The sequence below is a fragment of the Crinia signifera genome, chromosome 9 (assembly GCF_055691185.1).
Source record: "Crinia signifera chromosome 9, ASM5569118v1, whole genome shotgun sequence".
NCBI classification, from domain to species: domain Eukaryota; kingdom Metazoa; phylum Chordata; class Amphibia; order Anura; family Myobatrachidae; genus Crinia; species Crinia signifera.
In genome coordinates this window covers 51320960-51343889 of record NC_139225.1, presented here as the reverse complement: position 1 = coordinate 51343889, position 22930 = coordinate 51320960, and the positions used below count along the sequence as shown (strand labels likewise).

The 22930-nt window shown below is 44.9% G+C and overlaps 1 protein-coding gene across 3 annotated transcripts in view; it reads left to right on the top strand.

The window, feature by feature from the left end:
* GABRA3 (gamma-aminobutyric acid type A receptor subunit alpha3) overlaps positions 1–22930 on the top strand; it is a 381172-nt gene that overhangs the window by 325488 nt on the left and 32754 nt on the right. For all 3 annotated transcript variants that reach the window (XM_083159070.1, XM_083159071.1, XM_083159069.1), the window contains one exon: positions 4537–4748. In XM_083159070.1, coding sequence (XP_083015196.1) covers positions 4537–4748 — 212 coding nt within the window. The remainder of the gene's footprint in view (positions 1–4536; positions 4749–22930) is intronic.

Sequence of the window (22930 nt, the reverse complement as noted above, 5' to 3'; positions counted from 1 at the left end):
GATTGATTCATGTGAATTACTGAATGTTTAATAGATGTATAATAGAGGTATATGTGATAAATATGGACACTGAAAATAAAACACACAAAAAAAAATCCCCTGTACACAGTGTGGCTAAATTAATTGAGTTTCAAGCAATTTGCACTTTATATAATAATGCCGAAGAAATATTGCACAAAAGTAATATTCAAATATGCAGAGGGTGAATGCACAGTAGATATTATTTGTTTGTACATTATGAGACTCGATATAAAAAAAAAATGGGAAGGGGGGGGGGAAGCTGTAACGTACCATAAGTCTGGTTCCTAGCGATGTCTTCAGGGGTATACCGTTGGGCTAATTGTGAGATAAAACTGGTTGGAAGGAGTAGAGGTTAAGGAAACAGCGAGAGAGGGTAGAGAAAGGGTAAGCGTTCATGGACCTGGATGGGGTGGGAGGAAAGGCAGGAACTTGTATGTTATGTTTTGTTGTGTGTGTAATTATGTATGTGGTATTTTATATATATATATACTTATTGTAATTTTTTTAATTGATGTATGGTAAATGGTAAATTATAAATAAAAACTCAAAAAAAAAAAAAAAACAAGAGCCGGGCCAGATGAACGAGACAGGTAGCAGGTGGGATGAATGTGACATGTAGTGTGACATAGAGGTGCATGTCCCTGTGTCACCCCAGCATCTCTGTCCCTGCATCACCCCGCCATCTCTGTCCCTGCATCACCCCGCCATCTCTGTCCCTGCAACACCCCACCATCTCTGTCCCTGCATCACCCCACCATCTCTGTCCCTGCATCACCCCACCATCTCTGTCCCTGCATCACCCCACCATCTCTGTCCCTGCATCACCCCACCATCTCTGTCCCTGCATCACCCCACCATCTCTGTCCCTGCATCACCCCACCATCTCTGTCCCTGCATCACCCCAACGTCTCTGTCCATGCGTCACCCCGCCATGTGGCATAATGTGAATTTTGGCTCAATCCAGGTGGCATAATGTGAATTTTGGCTCAATCCGGGTGGCATAATGTGAATTTTTGCTCAATCCGTGTGGCATAAAGTGAATTTTGGCTCTTTCTGTGTGGTATAATGTGAATTTTGACTCAATCCGGGAGGCATGATGTGAATTTTGCCTCAATCCATGTTGCATAACGTGAATTTTGGCTCAATGTATGTAGCATAACAAATTTTGGATCTTCCAGTTTGTCATAACATGAATTTTGGCTCAATCCGGGTGATATAATGTGAATTTTTTTGCTCATTCTGTGTCGCATAAGGGGAATTTGGGCTCTTTCCGCGTCTCATAATATTTAAGGGGCAAGTGTAAGGGGGTCTACTACTGTTTTGCATAATGTGTATAAGGGGCATACAACATGGTACACTACACTACATGCCCCCTTTTCAGTGGTGGCACCCTCTTTTTCTGGAGTGTGCACATAACTTCAGCCTTCAATTTCCCATACCCCCAGAGTGGATGTGGAATTCATCAACACACACAAACATGAGGTCAGGAGTGGTGCGTTTCAAACAACCATAGGTGCTGTTAACCTTGGATGAGTGGCGCCACTTTATGCTTAAATAAATATATACAAAAAACAACAATATTCCCTTATTTATATAGGGTGTCAGCCCGTCTTAAAATGACAAAGTACCGGTATAATACTTATAGAAAAATGTGCAGGGAAGGAATAAGACCTTGGCGACTAAGTGTTGTGAAAAGTAATAAATAGTATATAAAAATATATATACAAATTTTTATTATAACAATATAAGACAAATATACAAAAGCGACCAGAGGGGGGCGGTCTGCTAGGATGACAAGCTTAAAATTTTTAGGGAGTCAAGGATACATAAAAAAATATATAAAAAAGAGGTTTTTATATATAAAAAAGGGGGGGTGGGGATGGAATATAAAAAATACAAAATACAATGGATAAAAGGTAGAATAGTAATAGCAGCAAATTCAATAAAGAACGCTTATCTTTTTGAGAAGGTAGGAGGTCAGATACCCGACGCGTTTCGTCTATGTGACTTCTTCAAGGGGTAGGGAGCAACTGAACTCAGGCCGGTTTTTATACCTGTATGCCTGTCAGGTACTCAGTGACATCACTTCCTGTGATTCACTGGCTTAATTAATGGTGTAAAAAATCAAAAGGAGATATTAGAGATTGTAGGGGCTATATGAACATATGAGTTTATACATGAGTATGATGTCCAGCTAAACGCTATATGTAGAGGGATAAATACGTTTTCAAAACATAGTAAAAAGCGTATATTAGATGAAGTTGCGGCACTTCCGCCACACTTCCTGTGTCCTTATAGTGCGACTGCGCATGTCCGGCTTGTTAGAAGTGATTGCTGAGCGACGACCTCCTTTCTGTATGCGCATGTGCCAGGATGTGAAGATGAGACGCTCGTATCTCCGAACGGGACCTCCTGGCACATGCGCATACAGAAAGGAGGTCGTCGCTCAGCAATCACTTCTAACAAGCCGGACATGCGCAGTCGCACTATAAGGACACAGGAAGTGTGGCGGAAGTGCCGCAACTTCATCTAATATACGCTTTTTACTATGTTTTGAAAACGTATTTATCCCTCTACATATAGCGTTTAGCTGGACATCATACTCATGTATAAACTCATATGTTCATATAGCCCCTACAATCTCTAATATCTCCTTTTGATTTTTTACACCATTAATTAAGCCAGTGAATCACAGGAAGTGATGTCACTGAGTACCTGACAGGCATACAGGTATAAAAACCGGCCTGAGTTCAGTTGCTCCCTACCCCTTGAAGAAGTCACATAGACGAAACGCGTCGGGTATCTGACCTCCTACCTTCTCAAAAAGATAAGCGTTCTTTATTGAATTTGCTGCTATTACTATTCTACCTTTTATCCATTGTATTTTGTATTTTTTATATTCCATCCCCCCCCCCCTTTTTTATATATAAAAACCTCTTTTTTATATATTTTTTTATGTATCCTTGACTCCCTAAAAATTTTAAGCTTGTCATCCTAGCAGACCGCCCCCCTCTGGTCGCTTTTGTATATTTGTCTTATATTGTTATAATAAAAATTTGTATATATATTTTTATATACTATTTATTACTTTTCACAACACTTAGTCGCCAAGGTCTTATTCCTTCCCTGCACAACCATAGGTGCTGATTTATGTTTTTGCTGGTGGGTGCTCAAGCCAAAGATATAGAGGAGTACCTTCATGGGGAAGGGGTGTGGCCACAAAATAATACCAATTTATATTACGGAGCACAGTTGTCTCCAAAATTCAAATGACAGCAACAGAGTTCCACATACATAAATGTCCCCACAGTGCAGGTACATAAATGCCCCCACATTGCAGGTACATAAATGCCCCCACAATGCAGGTACTCCGCAGACAGAATACACTCTTCCCGGCATACTGTTTCCCAGGTGGCGGGTTCGGCAATGTGGGTGCTGCAGCCGCAAATTAGCAAGTTAATATGGCAGCCCAGCAGCAGGACTCGGGCCCGTGGGTGCTCATCAATTTCCGTGGGTGCTCGGGCCCTTGGGCACCCACAGAATCGGCAGCTATGCAAACAACAACCCTGATTTCATTGCTGGCATTGAGTATCAATGCAAAAACACATTCTAACATTATGGTGGAGGTTTTAATAAATTACAATCTTGACCCTTTAACGCAGCATAAGACAACATTTTATAGCCATTTTGGAAATTAAAAAAACCCGAGGTTTTCCCGGGCAACGCCGGGTGGATCAGCTAGTATAATAATAAAGTTGACAACTTTTTTGCTGAAATTCAAGTTAGTTACAAAGCATTAAGACTAGGACACACTAAGACTAGGAGACTGTGCTGCTCATTTGATATATGAAACTTGTAAATCTGTGTGCGAATGAGTCTGAATCTATATACAAATTTTTTTACAGCTTTTTTACAATACAAGCTCACAGAGATGTACAAGTGCTATAAAATAAATTAATCATCAGTCTCTATATGCATCCGAGAATCATTGCATCGTGACTAAGATCCATTTGAAGCAAAAAAAGATGTGCAACATTAGCAGAGTTGCACAGGACCTGGCAACTCACTCACTCCACACATCTTGCATTGCATGGTATATTCTGGCTAGATGTATGAGAACACATATGTACAGTATGTAGCTAGGAGCATTACAAAAGTCATGTTTACAACTCCTGGTACTGTAGGAGTCATTCCAAGTGAATGGAGAATATTCGGTCTACTGGCTCTAAATCTGGAGATAAGACATTAGAGAAGACAATAACTCTAGGCCTATACTACTGTACTCATTAGAAATAGCTGTTTAGAGGCTTTAGAGAAATGGTCTAGAGTGCTGGGAATTTTGCTTTGGTCCCTTTAAGTTGCTCTCACTTTCAGTGAGGGACACTTCGACAGTACTGAAATCGTATTTTTCTCTACACATTATCTTTGCATTATCGAGTGCTGTCTAACTGATTGTTTTGAATTTACAATAACCAGGTTAGGTATGTTCATGTAATAACTTTTTCTATTCCACAGGAGTCACCACCGTTTTGACAATGACAACACTGAGTATCAGTGCTCGGAATTCTCTGCCCAAGGTTGCCTATGCCACTGCAATGGACTGGTTTATGGCCGTATGCTATGCTTTTGTCTTCTCTGCACTCATTGAATTTGCTACAGTCAATTACTTCACGAAAAGAGGCTGGGCCTGGGATGGCAAGAGAGCCCAGGAAGGGCAGACCTTCAAGGTGAGGGAGCACGAATACCATGGCTTAGGAAAATAATTCAAGGCTGTTTGCCTTAGTAGTAATCTAATCATTATTTAAATAGAATATTAACATAGTACAGAAACCATAGGATAAATGATATATGCAAAACTGGATTATTTTCTCAGTCAAGGGTGAAATTGATATAATAACTAGAGATGTGCACCGGCCACTTTTCGGGTTTTGGGTTTTGGGTTCTGATTACCTTGAGGTTTTGGGTTCTAATGGGTTTTGCCAAAACACCTCCTAAGTGTTTTGTGTTTGGATTTCTTGGGTTTTGGGTTCTGATTTTTTTGTTAAAAAAGCATAAAAACTGCTAAAATCGCAGAATTTTTTATTTGTTTTGCTCCTACGCTATATTAACCTCAATAACATTCAGTTCCACTCATTTACAGTCTATTCTGAACAGCTCACACCTTACAATATTGTTTTTAGGGCAAAAGGTTGCACCGAGGTAGCTGGATAACTATGATAAGCCACACAAGTGTGCGGCACAAACACTAGACTGATATGGCACACTTAGCATACCCTCTAGGCTGATACTGCACACCTAGAATTACCCCTGGACTGATATGGCACAGGTAGCATCACCCCTGGACTGATACGGCACATTTAGCATCACCCCTGGACTGATATGGCACAGGTAGCATCACTCCTGGACTAATACAGCACACTTGGCAGCACCCCATGAATTATACGGCATACTTGGCTTACCCCAGGAATTATACGGCACAGATGGTGGCACCCCTGACCTGATACAGCACACATGGAATTATACGGCACAGATGGCGGCACCCCTGGACTGTTACGGCACACATGGCGGCAGGCATGGAATTATACGGCAGACAAATTCCTGCAGTAAAAATAAAAATGTGTATTCTTTTAATTATAAAAAAGAGCAGCACACCTTACTTAGCAACACCCCATGAATTATACAGAACTCTTGGCTCACCCCTGGACTACAGTGCATTTAACAGCCCTTGCAGTAAAAAAAAAAAAAAAAAAACACCTTAATTTTATTTTCATTAAAAAAAAGGGCAGCTCCCCTGGTCTGATATGGGACACATGGGGCACCCCTGGAATTATACGGCACACATGCGGGCACCCCAGGACTGATACAGGACACATGGGGGCACCCCTGGACAAATACAGCACACATGTGGGCACTCCTGGATGGATATAGCACACATGTGGGCACCCCTGGACTGATAGTACTGGTAGCCAGTGGAAACAGCAGATTGGAATTATATACTGCAATAAAATACTGGTAGCCAGTGGCAACAGACTGGAATTATATACTGCGATAAATACTGGTAGCCAGTGGAAACAGCAGACTGGATTTTTATATACTGTGATAAATAATACTGGTAGCCAGCGGCAACAGCAGACTGGAATTATATACTGCAATAAATACTGGTAGCCAGTGGAAACAGCAGACTGGATTTATATACTGTGATAAATAATACTGGTAGCCAGCGGCAACAGCAGACTGGACTTATATACTGCGATAAATACTGGTAGCCAGTGGCAACAGCAGACTAGAATTATATACTGCAATAAATAAAATACTGGTAGCCACTGCCAGTGGCAACAGCAAACTGGAATTATATACTGTGATAGGTACTGATAGCCAGGGGCAACAGCACACTGGAATTATATACTGCAATAGGTACTGGTAGGCACTAGCCAGTGGCAACAGCAGAGCGCAGACTGCAGCAGACACTAGGCAGTGCAGGGCAGGCAGTGGCACTAGCAGCACCAGTGGACTATCACACTGTGACTGACTATACAGGAGCAGACTCAGACGCAGGAGCAGAGGCAGGCCCCAGCACAAAGGAGAGACAGAACACAGCACCAGTCATCCTTGCAATGGTGATGTCTTGATCACTGAGCAGAGACACAGTACACAGCAGCACAGGCCCCAGCAGAGACCACACACAGCAGCAGCACACCCTTCCCTACCCTTCTCCGAGATTGGAGTGAAGATGGCGGCGCGAGGTTGCAGAATTTAAGGGTTCCGTGATCTCGCGAGAATCCGACGCCGGGCGATGACGTTTTGCCCGTGCGCCCGGATTCGAGTAAGGCGGGAAGCGCTGAGCGCTGCTCGTATCCGGGCCCGGATTGCTGACGTCCGTGCTGGCTCGGATCTGAGGAATCCGAGCCCGCACATCTCTAATAATAACTAAACATTTAAACAGTTTACACTATTAGATTGTTACCCACTAGCCAATAGTACAAGAAACGGACCAGTGTTACTTCGCATTAGGCCAGGCATCTCTAGCTGCACACTCCATCCAGATGTCTGGATTGATGCTGAGCAACACTGGCAGTTATCTCCATAAATGTTTTTGACTTTATTTGCATGTACTGTTATACAGCGTAATAAGATGATGAAAACTGAAATAGGCAGATTATAGTGTGGCTGAGAGAGACGTTTTACATTGTAGTGTGTGCCAATAGATGATGGTAGACACGCCTGATTGGCTGTGTTAGACACACCTACTGGGCGGTGTTAGACATGTTAGGCACACTCCTTTGACAGTGCACCCCCTAATAAAATATGCTGCACATGCCTATGCCTTTCAAGACTATTTGTTTTGATCACATTGCTCAGGTTTTTCTATTCATCTTAATATTTGTTGGGGTGAACTGCGCAATCACATGTGTGTCCAGTGTGTGTGGACCTCTGATATTACCCAATTAAAGATGTTCCTGGAGACTGAATATGTGTAAAATCAATTTCTTTATGTATATTACAATTTCAATAAAAGTCTGTACTAAGGGGAATGTGGGGGTAAGGGTGAAGGTGGTCACACCTCTGGGTGGGCGTCACAGAGTCCAGTCTATCTTGCAGATCTCACTGGGGTGTCTTCTGCAGATGCTGGTGTGTGTGTCTCAGCCCTCCTTTTTGTGGGCACCTGGGTGTTGATGGGGAAGGCAGATCCCCGTGGTTTGGCAATGCACGAGGTCTGCTGGGTTGGGGGATGGGGATGGTGGTGCTGGGGGATGACGGGTCTGGGTATGTGGACACTGGGAGCGGAGGTCACAGGCTGTAGTCTCTTAGGGGCAAAGTCTCTGGTGGTCAAGGAAAGTGCGGAGGTGGCACCTGGGGCTGGCGTCCCTAACCCTCCGGTGGTGCACCGCACACTTACAAGATACCCAGCTGTTCCGTCCTAGATGATCCTCGCCGCGCGTCTCTCTGCAGTCTTCACTGGCGTCCGCACTTCCCGCAGACCGTCGGCAGTAGGTCCACACAGCTTTTACAGCCGCTCCTGTCACTTCCGGGGTCTGTTAGCGAGCGTTTTCAATGTCTTGTTTCCTTATGCTTTCATATTCTCCTTTCACAGCTGCAAATTTCCACCTTCTCCATCTGTGGCACCCCCAACTCCATCTCACTCACATAGATTCTCCTCCTATTCGTTCTCTATGCTCACAATTCCAACCCCTCACAAAATACACATCATCATATCTTCTGATTTTTTTTCTTTCCTCATATCCACCTCCCCATCAACAGCAACTCTGACCCCACTTCCCTCCCCACACAGGTGCCCTTCTCCTACCTACTATAACTAGGGTTACCACCCGTCCGGGATTGCTCCGGACAGTCCAGTAATTAAGCCCGGAGTCCAGACGGGTGGTGTTCCCGGACTATACAATGTCCAGATACGGGCTACAGAAGGGAGACGCGCCTCAAGCAGGAGCCCACAGCGAGCACTCCCACTGCCTCAACAGCGGAGCGCCGGCACCGTATCTCTAGGAAGGGGGAAGCAAAAAGCCTCCCAATCCAGGTCACAGGTTCACTTCCAGCAGAGGATTGTCGTCGCCACCCCCTGCTCCACACCACAATACAGTTCCCTGTCTCACCAGCAGTGCGGGACCAAAGGGAAGCAGTCCCCCACCCCCTCCCGCGCCTCCCCGACAGCAGCTGCAACTAGGCTAGGTGCCGTGGTGGCGCACACCAAGCAGGAGAGGAGACCGTGCCCACCGCTCAGTGACCCGGCAGAAGCAGCCCACACAAGGGACTCCATGAGCCAGCAGCACTAAGGGGCAGCAGCACGGTCTTTGGTAATATGCCCTAATTAGTTGGTGCCCCCACTAGTAGCTGCCTACAGTCACTGGGGGAAGGTATCTTTAGTGTGACAGGTGGGTGGAATGTATATATGAATGGGATCAGTATATGTATGAATAAGAGTATCTATGTACAGTATGTATGTATGAGTGTGTATGTGTGCATGTAGCTACTGTATGTATGTATGTATGTATGTATGAGTTCGCCTGTGTGTGTGTGCATGTAGCTATGTATGTATGAGTGCGTCAGTGCATGTATGTATAAATGAGAGCGTTAGCGTATGTATGTATGTATATATGAATAAGAGCATTAGTGTATGTATGTATGAATAAAAGTGTTACTGTATGTATGAATGAGAGCTTTAGTATATGTATGTATGAGTGCGTCAGTACATGTATGTATGAATGAGAGCGTTAGCGCATGTATGTACAGTATGTATGAATAAGAGTGTTACTGTATGTATGAATGAGAGCGTTAGTATATGTATGTATGTATGAGTGCGTCACTGCATGTATGTATGTATGAATGAGAGCTGCAGTGCCTGTATGTGAAAGTCAAGAGCATGCAGTAGGCACTGTATGTATATATGTGTGAGGTAGTTACAGATGTGTCCTCATACAAAGTTCTAGTTACGCCCCTGGCGCCGCTGCTGGGAGAGAGCCAGCTAGACGAGCAGGGCAGCCAATCGGGAGTGGTGGCTCTTGATTGACTGCTGCTCCACAAGCTGGCGTGAGATTTAAAATAGCGCTGTGGAGCTGCTCTGGTGGTCACTGGTGTATGTATGATACAGTGGCACCACCAGGCTGCGCAGCAACACGCTCTGCTTGGCTCTGGCTGTCTGCCACCTTCTGAAATTAAACTCCCCTTAGCAACAAGCATTTGCACTCCCCCTTGGCAACAGGCATTTGCTCTTACCCTTGGCAACAAGCATTTGCAACTCCCCGTGGCAACGAGCAAAAAGGCCCTGCCACCTAGCATGAAGGCATGGGCATTGAGCTAGAAACCCCTAGCAAATAGCAAGTAGGTAAGCGGCACTTATATGGCATAATATGTACTAGCCATTATGGTGTGTGGTATATGTAATGGGCATTACAGTGTGTGGCATAAGGTATAATGGGCAGTACGTTGTTTGGGATAACGTGTAATGGGCATTACCATGTGTGGCATAATATGTAATGGGCATTACAGTGTATGGGAAAACATGTAATGAGCATTATGGTGTGTGGCATACCGTGTAATGGGCATTGTGTCATGTGGTATACTATGTAATGGGCGTGTGACGTGTAATCGGCAATAAGTTAAACATTTTTGGCTTCAGCGCACACTGTCCATATTGTCCTTACTTTAGAAAAAATATGAGTTCTGGCATAACCAGTAATGGGCATCACGGTGTGTGACATAACGTGTAATGGGCATTATGGCATGTGGTATACTATGTAATGGGCATTATGGCATGTGGTATACTATGTAATGGGTGTATGACATGTAATTGGCATTATGGTGAATTTTTTGTCTGCGCGTCTTCGGCGCGCACTGTCCATGTTATCCCTACTTTAGAAATAAATTGAGTCCTGGCATAACGAGTAATGGGCATAACGTTGTGGTATGACATGTAATGGGCATTATGGTGTTTGGTATAATGTGTAATGGGCATTACACTGTGTGTGGCATAACATGTAATGGGCATGGCATGTGCTATACTATGTAATGGTTGTGTGACTTGTAATCGGCATTATTAGGAAAATTTTCATTCGGCGCGTACTGTCCATATTGTCCTTCCTTTACAAAAAACTTGTTGAGTCCTGGCTTAACGTGTAATAGGCACTGCGGTGTATGGCGTAACATGTAATGGGCATCACGGTGTGGCATAACGTGTAATAGGCATTACTGTGTGTGATGTAACATGTAACTGGCATTATGGTGTGCACAATCAAGAATTATTTCACAAAGGTAAAAAAAACACATAAGGTGGGTGAAGGGGCGGGGCAGTGGGTGGGCTGTGGGTGTGTCAAGGGGCGGGCCACTGCACGGGAATCCCTCAACACAAAGGTGGTAACCGCAACTATAACCTCCCATCCTCCACCCCCATACACAGCACCCACGACCCCATCCCCTTTTCCCCACCCAGGTTCCCTTCTCCTGCTCACTTTCTCCTCACATCCGGCTCCCCCATCCAGGGTACTTCTGACCATTCCCTCCTCCTTGACACCCTCTCTCTCACCCTCTTTTCTCTCTTCCCTTCTCTCTGTATCCTTGACAACATCTGTCTCACATCCTCTCTCTATTCCTGAAACCCTCTCCCACCCCTTTCTCTATTATTGACATTGTCTCTCTCTCACCCCCCTTTCTCTCCAACTCCTCTGTCACATCCCCTCTCTATCTTTGACATCCTCTCTCTCTCTGATCCCTGTCTCTCTCACTCTTTCTAGCCTACCTTTTGAGCTGAAAGCATCTCAAATGAGAAAACTGAGCTGCTTTCAGCTCAAAATCGCCCAGTGTGTACAGGCCTTAACAAAGACTTCTGTTTGTATTTAAACTTCAAAGAAAGTTTTTCTAATTATTTCTGTTATGACTGTTAAAACACAGTGATGTTGAATGAATAAATGGTTGGATGAACATGTTTTTACAGAAAAACTGTACAATAAACATATCATAACAGAAATATTCACTTACTAGCTAATGGGCCCCATACATCAGCAATCACAATTAATGGTTTTCCAGATCCAGTGATTTTTTTTGGCCAGATAAATGGTTTCTACAATCTATTTGACTTGCCCACACATTACAATTTATTTCAGTGATCGGCAGATTTTTCCCATCTAAAGATTGCATCTTCATATCTGGAAAGTGCCCATGTATCACCTCAATCGATTGTCATTTCAGATGTTATTTCTTTTCATAATTTAAATAGAAGAAGAAGACAAAACGGCAATGCCCACACATATAAAAACGAACCGCAGATAATACCAGATTATTAAACATGTTTAAAAATCTGATTCAGCAATCAATTGATCGGGATCGCCAAAAGGGGGAGCCCACACATTAAAGATTAATTGTGACAATCATCTCCAGAACTGAGGATTGTCACAATTAATTGCTGATGTATGGGACCCATAAGCCCGCTCGAAGCAAAAGCTTTGAAAGCTAGTCTGCTACCTTGTGAGTGCCTCCATGTTTCTGTATGTGTGCTTGCCTCTGTGTTTCTGTTTGTGTGAAAGTAGTTCCACTCGCTGCCAGCAGATGGCAGAGTTTAATTTACACACGGACACTAGACACACACACACATATATATATATATATATATATATATATCGGACCTACACAAGATGGCCGTGGCTCTATATACATAGAAAGCATCTATGAGCCTCCTTGAAAATGGCTGCCGGCAGAGGCTGGACTATCATTTCCAGCCCGCTCGAAGCAAAAGCTTTGAAAGCTAGTCTGCTACCTTGTGAGTGCCTCCATGTTTCTGTATGTGTGCTTGCCTCTGTGTTTCTGTACGTGTGAAAGTAGTTCCACTCGCTGCCAGCAGATGGCAGAGTTTAATTTACACACGGACACTAGACACACACACACACATATATATATATATATATATATATATATATCGGACCTACACAAGATGGCCGTGAAAGCATCTATGAGCCTCCTTGAAAATGGCCGCCGGCAGAGGCTGGACTATCATTTCCAGACAGCGCCCAAAGGACATGCGCATGTGTGGGCGGAAGCGGGGCACAAAGTTCGGGACCGCAAGACCACAGAGCCACACATGTGCAGTAGCGCTGAGCGGATACCGGAAGGGTAGCGTAAGTACAGCAAACACAGGACTTTTAATGTTTTAAGTACCCTTACACTTCCAAAAGTGTATTTCTATAATGGTTCGTAGTTGTGAATATGGCACTAGTACCAATAAGGTACAAATTTTACACTTAACATGTCTTGCTAGTAGTTTGTGAACTAATGATCAATTAATGACAGGATATGATGTCAGCAATACTGAGTTAGACATGCAGGTATAAATACCGGCCTGGCCTCATTTGAACCTTACCATTTGATGAAGTCACAAAATCTTGGATTAGTGCTGCACTTAGTCTTTATTGATATCTGCCTTTGAAATATAATATATATATATATATATATATATATATATATATTCAGTTGTGCTCATAAGTTTACATACCCTAGCAGGATTTGTGATTTTCTGGCCATTTGTCAGAGAATATGAATGATAACTCTTGGTGCCATCTAGTGGAGACCACTAGATGGCACCATAGTCATCATTATAAGCTGAAATTATATACCATTCTTTTGGATAGAAAAGGATACAAAATACTGTTTTTCTCAAAGAATTCTGTACACACTATTAGCCTATGTACAATCTTTATAAAAGATTTCAATATAGAATATTCGCCGTTCGCCACACATTTATCATATATGTGATCACTATCTGAGTGACAGTCCTTGACAATTTAAGATTATTTGATTAGTTCAAAAAATGTATTATCTGTTGAATGATCAAAGATTTAATGTATTCATAAGTATCATTCGATTTATATGTTTGTATGTGTCTGGTGTATGTCATATATGTGTAATTATTCAATGTTTTAAAAATGAATAATTAAAGGTTAAGTTTTATAAAGTGTGCCCCCCCCCCCCCCCCCCCCAAAAAAAAAGAGAGTGCTTCTCTTTCCTCTACTGAAGCCATTTGTTGTCAAACAACTGTGTTTACTCTTTTTAAATCATAATGACAACAGAAACTATCCAAATGACCATGATCAAAAGTTTACATACCCTGGAGAGTTTGGCCTGATAACATGCACACAAGTTGACACAAACAGGTTTGAATGTCTACTAAAGGTAACCATCCTCACCTGCAATCTGTTTTCCTCTACCTCCCCATGGCAGCCAAACACATGGGTTTCCTCCCTTATAGGTAGACATCTGGAAAGGAAAAGAAAAGACACTGCCCCTATATAAGGTCCGCCCCCAAGGCTCTGTGTCTTTTTTTTCCTTTCCAGGTGGACAGGAGGCTTACCCTGTGAAAAGGCTGCCGGTCTTCCCCACTGCCTAGTGCAGCAGGGGTTTAGACCTATGGTGAGGTAGAGGCGTCCCGCTACCTAGTGTAGTTGGGAACCTGTCTGCTGAGGCATCCCACTGCCTAGTGCAGTTAGGGGCGCCCTGTAAAGTTGTGCACATGTACTGTACCGCGCTGATGGCGGCTGGTGTGCGGTGCGTCCCCCCTCAGAAGCCGGGCGGCTGGTGTGCGGTGCGTCCCCCCTCAGAAGCCGGGCGGCTGGCTTGCGGTGTATATCAGCCGCGTGTGTGTTCCTGGAGTGCCGGGGCGCACGCGCACGTGAGCCGGTGCTGGGAATGTACGCGGCCAGACGCTGCGGCGTCTAACGTCAGGTGGGGGGGACGCTGGCCGGGGCTGCGGCGGTGATTGCGGCCGGCGTCTGGCGTCATAAGAAGGCGCCGGGACGGATCAGCCCGGGGGGATCTCTGGACAGGCTGTTTGTGTGTTCAACGCTGCACTACAGAAATAAAGAACAGATTTCAGCAGACTGGTAAGATCCCAAGGCAGCTGCGCTGCGGGGATTTCTCTCCTATTATCCTCTGGCTGATTAAGAATGTTTTTTGCAGTGCTGATAGAATGGAGGAGGAGAGAAGGCAGCCATCCAAGTCAGGGTAAGCCTAGGGAATGCAGGATGTATTTTTTTCTGTTGTTGGTTTAAAAAAAAAAAGTTTTTTTCTATAAGTTTATTGATAGTGAATTACTGTATGTTTAGGTCTGAGACTGGCAAGGAGAAGGCTGAGGCCAAGGCAAGACATAAGAAGCAGCCTGCCAAATGTGTCCTTTGTGATAAAGACCTGTCAGACAAATGTACAGGGTCTGTGTGCGATAAATGCAAAAGGCCACCTGTGTTGGGGCCGGATCAAATGAAGGACCTGGTGTCTATGTTAAGAACTTCCCTGGCCGGTCGTGACAGGCTGCCAGCGGGGGCGTGGCCACGGCAGGACGAGAGTGAGGGTGTGCGTCTGAGCTCCCCCGTGCACGCCGCTGCTAAAAAGATCCTGCTGCCAATGGTTTAATCGGGCTAAAGCCGAGTAGAGAGTACCTGCCGAGAGTGCCTGCCTGTGGTCCCGTTTGGTGCTTGAGCTCCGGAGCGTTCACCCGGCCGGGTGAGAGACGGCGCGTGGAGTCGGGCTCGCTAGCTGGGGTCCTCACTCCTTACTGATCCTGTCTCCGGCAGTGCCTGTCCGTACAGCGGGCGCCGGTCTGTGACGTCAGACGCCGCCAGGGATCCCGAGGTGCTGCGGGTGTGAGCCGCTGCGGGCGGGAGAACCAGCGGCGCCCGGCTACAAGGGGCTGCCCCCATAACTTCCACTAACCTTACCTGACGGCTACAATAGCGTGAACCCAGCCGAAAAGTGCTCTATACGGCCCCGGGTAGCTGCGGGTGTGAGACGCAGCTCCAGGGAGGAAAATTGAAGCAAGGTGGTGGTCGGCTGCTGTGGAGGGGTCCCCTGCCTGGTGTCCAGCGGAGGCTATATAAGAAAGTGTATCAGGCCCGTGTGAGAGACGGGCTATTGGGCAGGATCCCATACCCAGAGGACCGTTTTCTGAAAATTGTGGGGATTGAACGGAGGCCCCTGCTGTGTGATATAGCCGTGGACGAAGATCTGGTGGCGGTGGGTGAGTCCCAGTGGGTATAACCTACCTAACGTGTCTGGTTTATAAAGACTGTGCAGCCAGAAGGGTCAATTTACTGCTTGGTGTGTCCTGAGGATCCCTGTTGGCAGGTGTGGACTCTGAGCGCGGTACTATATGGTGCTAACCGGGCCAAGTATACCAAGTCTAGAAATCTACAGATTAAGTACGAGACTGTGTTAACGTGGGGCCGGAGGGTTTACCTACCATTGAATTTAAATTTTTTGGAGACTCCTGACAATACCTGGTAGAATACCAGCACATGACATTAAGCCCTGTGTAAATACGGTTCACTAAGTCTGGGCCAAGTATATCAATATCCAGAAACTCATAAAGTGAGTGTGAAACTGAGTAATTCTGTGCAGGAGGGGCTACTTGTAGCTGAATTGTGCATTATGGGGAAGACAGGTCAAAATACGGCGGCAGCCAGATTGGAAAAGTTTGCCCGTTCCCAAGCAGGCAGTAGCTCCCAGACCAGTACCCCTCTCTCTACCCCTACGAAGGAGAGTAAAAACCCACCCCCCCCAGAGGTAACATTACAACAAGTCCTTGAGGCTATCAACACCTGTGAAACTCGTTTACTTGAACAAATAAACAAAGTTCAGTCCGATATCACACTCCTCAGGAATGATGCTCAAAAAATTCGTGAGAGAATGACGGAGGCCGAGAACCGCATATCTACAGTGGAGGACATTGTGGGCCCTTTACAGATTCAGGTTAAATCCGTCAGTGATCAAATGTCCGATATTTGCAAAAAAATGTCCGACATGGAAGGTAGACTTAGACGAAATAATATTCGTTTCATCGGCTTTGAGGAACGTATAGAGGGCAATGCCCCTGAAAAGTTCCTGGAGGAGTGGTTATTTCAGATGTGTGGCAACAAGGCCTTCTCTGCTCAATTTGCCATAGAGAGAGCTCATCGAATCCCAGGCCGGCCTCCTCCCCCGGGTGGTCCATCCCGTACCTTGATAGCGAAGTTTTTAAATTATAGAGACAGGGACAGTGTGCTGCGGCTGGCCAGGGAAAAGGGGGATTTTTCCTACAATGGAAGGAGGATCTCGGCCTTTCCGGACTTTCCCTTAGAGGTCCAGAAGGACCGTGCAAAATTTAAGGACATTAAAGGTCGCCTTAGAGAGTTGGAATTAAAATATTCCATGCTCTATCCGTCTAAACTGAGAGTGATAGCGGATGGGGCTACGAAATTTTTTTTCACTCCTGGTGAGGCGGCAAGGTGGCTCGATGCCACCTATCCGGGCAGGAAACAGGTGGCACTGAGCTAAAATCTATAAATGAAGTGTCCTGTTTCTGTTGCGGTAACATTCTGCATTTGTGTACTTAAGTTATCTCTCTTCTTTGTGGTGAACCCTAAAGGTTATCTGGACAACTGCGCTGGCAGTGCTAGGAGCAAGTTGAGCTCGTAATATAAGTCTGTAGGTAAATAATGTGGGGGATTTTGAAGTTAGATTATTGAAATTCTGTGGAGGGCGGAGGGGGTGCACGGGGGAGGGCGGGGGTAGATCTCTTTGGTGGCCATTAGTTGATTGCTCTGGGAGGCTACTGTAGCTGGAGATAGCTTAAAGGGGTGATTTTTGTGGAGGGGGGGTAGGGATATAGGTATGCCATGGGAATTGGTTATACAGGGAGGGGGAGGGGGGTGGGGAGGGATGGGTGTCTATGTTTGTCTATGTATTTGTGTATGTCCGTTCACAGCAAAATTCAGCAGAGATTGTTCCATATATTGGCATCTGAAGGGCCTAGAAAATTGGCTAAATTACAGGCAGCCTATGAAATATGAACCTAATGTTGGTCCACTGCATATATGTCAAAGAATGTGGCCCATTGGTAAAATCTGTTTAGTGGCCCTATTGGTCAAACTATTGTCTATGTCAGAGAATGTGGGATACAGGTGGATCTCTTGTGCAGATTAAATGGTTAAATTTTTGACTTGGAATGTCAGAGGTCTGAACTGCAGGGTAAAAAGAGCTTTGGTTTTAAAACAGTGCAGGAGTTTGGACTCTGACATTATTTGCTTGCAAGAGACTCACCTGCCTAAAGAGCGTTTGGGTTCTTTAAAACGTCCCTGGATAGGGCACAGCTTCCATGCCCCTTTCTCTTCTTCTTCTCGGGGGGTTGCCTTGTTAGTCAGGAAATCTGTGGTTTTTGATGTGGGCTCCGTGAAGATCGACACCGGGGGAAGATATATTTTTCTGGAGTGTGCAATTGACCATGTAAGGTTTTGTATCCTCACAGTATATATCCCACCCCCGTTCTCATACGATGTGGTGAGAATGGCGGTGGAATTTGCAGCATCTTTTCCGGATAATATAGTGATTTGCTTGGGGGATTTTAATAAGGTACCTCAGCCTCATCTGGACAGATGGAATAGGCCTGAGAAAGTAAGTCCTAGGGAAAGTAATAAATTTTTTGAATTTATAGAAGAGATAGGGTGGAAGGATCCCTGGAGAATCAGGAACCCAGACCGTCAGCAGTTTTCCTGCTATTCCTCATCCCATAGAGTGTTCTCAAGGATCGATTTGATTCTGGTCTCTGAGAATGCCCTTACCAAAATTAGGCATGTAGACTATAGGGCACGGGGGATTTCTGATCATTCTCCGGTTACTATGGAGATTGATCTAGAGATCCAGATAGGGTTCAGATATTGGAAACTGCAGGCATACTGGTTGCAACAAATGGGGGAACAGGGGGTGATGGAGAAAATGATAGATGAATTCTTTGAAGGAAATGACGGGTCCTCTACAAATCTGGTTGTGTGGGACGCCTTTAAGGCGTATTTAAGGGGGGTGTTTATTAAAAAAATAGCCTTCCTGAAGCTTTCTGGTAGAAAGAGGGCAGGTGAATTGGAAGAGAAAATGATCAGTCTTGAAAACACCTTCCTGTCCAACAAGACAGATTCAGCAAGGTTGCTGTGGCTGGCTGCCCAAAAAGAGTGGGTGGAGTTTCTCCAGGAGGTAACCTGTCGACGGCTTACCTCAGGGTCAAACAGGTGGTACGCTGAATCGGATCGGACTGGGAAATTTCTGGCACATATTATGAAACAAGAGAGCCCATCTAATATTATACCCATGATCAGGTTAGAATCGGGCCAAGAGGTGACCAATACCCCTAAAATATCAGAACTATTTTCCACACACTTTGAAGAGGTATATAGGTCTAAATTAAGTCGCAGTAATGAAGAAATTTGTCAGTATCTGGCAGGGCTGGAACTTCCAAATTTGCTGCCCTCCTCAAGAGATTTATTGGAGGCCCCCCTGACAGTGGAGGAAGTGATCGTTGCGATTAACTCCTTTCCAGGGGGTAAAGCCCCTGGTCTTGATGGCCTCCCTGGGGAGGTGTACCAGAAATATATTGGGAAACTGGGTCCTCAGTTGTTGAGGGTTTTTCAATGTATGGAAAAAGAGGAGTGTATACCGCAGTCTTTGACAGAGGCTGCAATTATTATGATCCCCAAAAGTGGTAAAGAACCGACACGAGTTGACTCGTACAGGCCTATATCACTGATAACGTCAGATGCAAAGATATATGCTAAAATATTGGCAACTAGACTTCAGAGAGTAGTAGATCAGGTGGTCCATCCCGACCAAACGGGTTTCATGGAAGGGAAGTCGACCATGATTAATCTTCGAAGAGCATATACTTACCTTCAGAATGAGGAGTTGAGGGGGTCGGATGCAGTGCTCGCGTCATTTGACGCGAACAAGGCATTCGACTCAGTTGAATGGCCTTTCTTGTGGAGGACTCTGCAGGCCTTTGGGTTTGGGGAAAAGTTTATAAAACGGATCTCACTGTTATATCAAAATCCAAGGGCTCGAGTGACCATCAATGGGTTCACATCCCCCTCTTTCTCTCTCTCCAGAGGGACTCGTCAGGGATGCCCTCTATCCCCTCTGCTGTTTGCAGTGGTGGTGGAGCCTCTGGCGTGTGCATTGAGATCAGCCCTGGGGGGCGAGAACGGGGGTAGGGGTCCTAGCAGGAATTTAGTTTCGTTATATGCAGATGATCTGCTGGTTGGTCTATCAATGCCTGGGGACTTATCTGTGGTAATGCAACTTATACAAGAGTTTGGGGGATATTCCGGCCTTACAATGAACTGGGATAAATCTAACTATATCCAGCTGGGAATCGAGGGTGGGCTGAGCCTTGTACCCGAAGGACAGCTAAAGAGGGTAGAAAAATTCAGGTATTTGGGTATTTCTTTCACCAGAAACTCAGGAGATTTTATCTCCCAAAATATAATTCCTTATATTAGTTTATTAAAATCTAAATGTCGTAGTTGGTCCAGACTCCAGATATCTCAGATAGGACGGGTTAATCTGGTTAAAATGGCATTACTGCCTAAATTTTTGTATATAGTGCAACATTCCCCAGTTTTTATTGGGGATGAGCACTTTAGGAAGATCAAGAGCATAGTCTCCTCATTTATCTGGCGGGATAAAATGCCTAGAGTAAAAATGGATGTTATGAGCCGGGATAGAGATAAAGGGGGAATGGCCCTTCCGGATTTCAAAATATATTACATGGCCGCTCAGATGGTTCAAATATGTGCTTGGGTAAGGCCAGGTGAAGACTCAGCCGAGTTGCGAAGTCTTGTGGAGTGTGTGGATCCAGACTATACACCTCTCCAGAGATTGTTTGTGAGAGGGCTCCGGAGGGATCTCCCTCCTATAATCAGCCAAGCGGTTAAAATATGGAGGTGGTCCTGTAAACTAACAAAAGCAGTTGGTTTCGATCCGGACACTCCAATCCTTTCGCTAACAGGCATGGGGGACCTCAAGGAACAACAAGGAGGGTTAGTGTGGAATACCTATGGGGTTAATACATTGGGCCAATGGTGTCAGGAAGGGGTGCTGAAATCATTTTCCCAGTTGCAGGCAGAATTTAGTATTCCTAAGGCAGTTTTCTTTAGATATCTTCAAGTAAGGAGTGCTATGACTATAGGGGGCAAGTCCACCAGGTGGGAGGTGGTGGAGGCTCCGTGCAAAACCTTCATTAAACAACTAGCGAAGGGTAAGCGCTTGTCTAAAATGTATCACTTTCTACATTCATTTGTTCAATCTGAAGAATTAGGGGTTCTACGGGAAAAATGGACCAAGGACATCCCCCAGTTAGATGAAATAGGCTGGAGGGTGGCCTTGGATGGCCCACGACAAGCAACAAACTTAATGCGGACTCAACAGGTCCAATTCAATATTTTACACAGGACGTATGTAACGACGGTCAGATTGAAAAAATTTGCTGGGGGTGGGTCTGATAGTTGCCCGAAATGTGGAGAAGGGGTCGCCACTCTTGACCATTTGTTGTGGAGCTGCAAGATGGTTAGTAGATTTTGGGATGAAATAATTAAAACTTTGGTCCTGATTGGTGTCCCACGAAATGCCCTAAATAAACTGAATCTGGTCCTTGGGATATGGGCAGAAGGGACAATCCCCCGGGAAATGAAACAGATGGCAAAGAACCTAGCGGCTCTAGCGAAGGTAATAATCGCACGTAGGTGGATGTCCCCTTTGGGACCGCTCCACGGAGAATGGGTTAATTTAGTTAACCAGACTAGTGAACATGAAAAGTATGTGTTTGCATCCCGGGGCTCGAGTACTAGGTACCTGGGCATATGGGGATATTGGAACCGGTCAGTAGACCATAGAGTCAATATCAGTGAGAGGTTGAATGTATAAGCACTGGTTTTGTGATTAAATTTAAATAATGAGATAATATAGGTGTAGTTGCACATATGAGGAGATTTCCTCTCTTACACAGAATGAGGTTTAATAAACTCACAAATAATAGATAATTTTTCCTTTTTTTTTTTTTCACTGTCATTCCATTAGATAGTTTTACAGTAGGCACGTGATTTGAAATGGGTGCACATTTTAGTGTTAGAGGCGACTCGAGTGAAAATTGATGTAGGTAGTATATGTACACGGAGATGTTCTCGACACTTTATGATACACTTAGTAATTGTGGAGTACAAATCAATAGATAGTTTAACAATTTTTTTTTTTTTTTTTTTGTATGTTGGGTTGTATACAATGTGATATTTGGGTTATATGCTCTCCGGATTGAGGGACTTTATGGGTCTAGTATGGTATATTGCCCAAGGTATAGGGCCGGGATTATGGTTAGTAGGTGGAGTACGGTCTATGAACAAGTGGAGGAGCCCAATAAGTAGGCCTGGGGGGCCTGGTAGGGGCTTTTGGAGAGAAGAACGGACAGGGGGGTGGAAAAGGGGCCAGGGGACATTGTCATGGATAAAGCTGAGTGGCCCTTCTGGTGGGAGTCTTTTTAGGAGTTGTGTTGTGAACGTGTCTATGTTTGTGTTGTGTTTTGCTACATGAGGTATTGTTTTTTAATTAATGAACTGTGAAACTTGTGTACTATGTTGGTACCGAAATGTAACTATGTGTTTTGTCTTGTTTTATATTGAAAATTAAATAAAAACGCAAAAAAAAAAAAAAAAGAACTTCCCTGGCCGATACCTTTGTCACAAAGGATGACCTAGCAAAGATGTGCCTTAAAAGGCCCAGGGAGGTGCTGTCTGAAGATACAGATGGTTTAGGAGAGGGCCCTGCAGTAGGGGCTGACGACGACGCAGAGGAAGGAGAAGTCGTCCAGGAGAAGCCAGATCTAGACTTTAATCCAGACCTGCTGGAAAACTTGTTGGGCTTGATTAATAAGTCACTTAACATAGAAGACCCTCCGGAGGAGGGCAAATTGCAGGATTTACTATTTAAGGACAAGAAAAGGAGGCCCAAAACTTTTCCCTTGTCTGAAGCACTGAAGGAGGTAGTAGAAGAAGAATGGGCTAATCCTGACAAAAAAGTAGCGGCCCCAGTCAGGGTGGCTAAGATGTACCCTTTCAAGGCTGAGCTTATTAAGCATTGGGAGGTTGCGCCCAAGGTGGATGCCGCAATCGCGAGAATATCTAGAAAGACTACTCTCCCATTGGAAGACACCAACATCTTTAAGGATAGTATGGAGAGAAAGATGGAGATTACCCTGAGGAAACAACATGTGACATCAGGGGCGGCGATTACGGCTTCCTCAGCGATCGCAGTGACCTCTAGGGTTCTGAGATCATGGTGTCAGGATCTCGAATCCGATTTACTGGATGGTATTAAAAGGGCCGAATTGCTTAAAGTGGTGCAGAATATGCAGGTTGCTATTGAATTCATCTGCGATGCATCCTTAGACGCAGTAAGGCTATCAGCAAGCGCCAACGCAAGTACAGCTGTTGCAAGGAGGGCCCTGTGGCTGAAGCCCAGGGCGGCTGATGCCCAATCCAAGAATAAATTGGTTTCTTTGCCTTTTCATGGAGAATATCTCTTTGGTGCCAAACTCGATGATATTATCTCCAAGCTCTCTGGCGGGAAA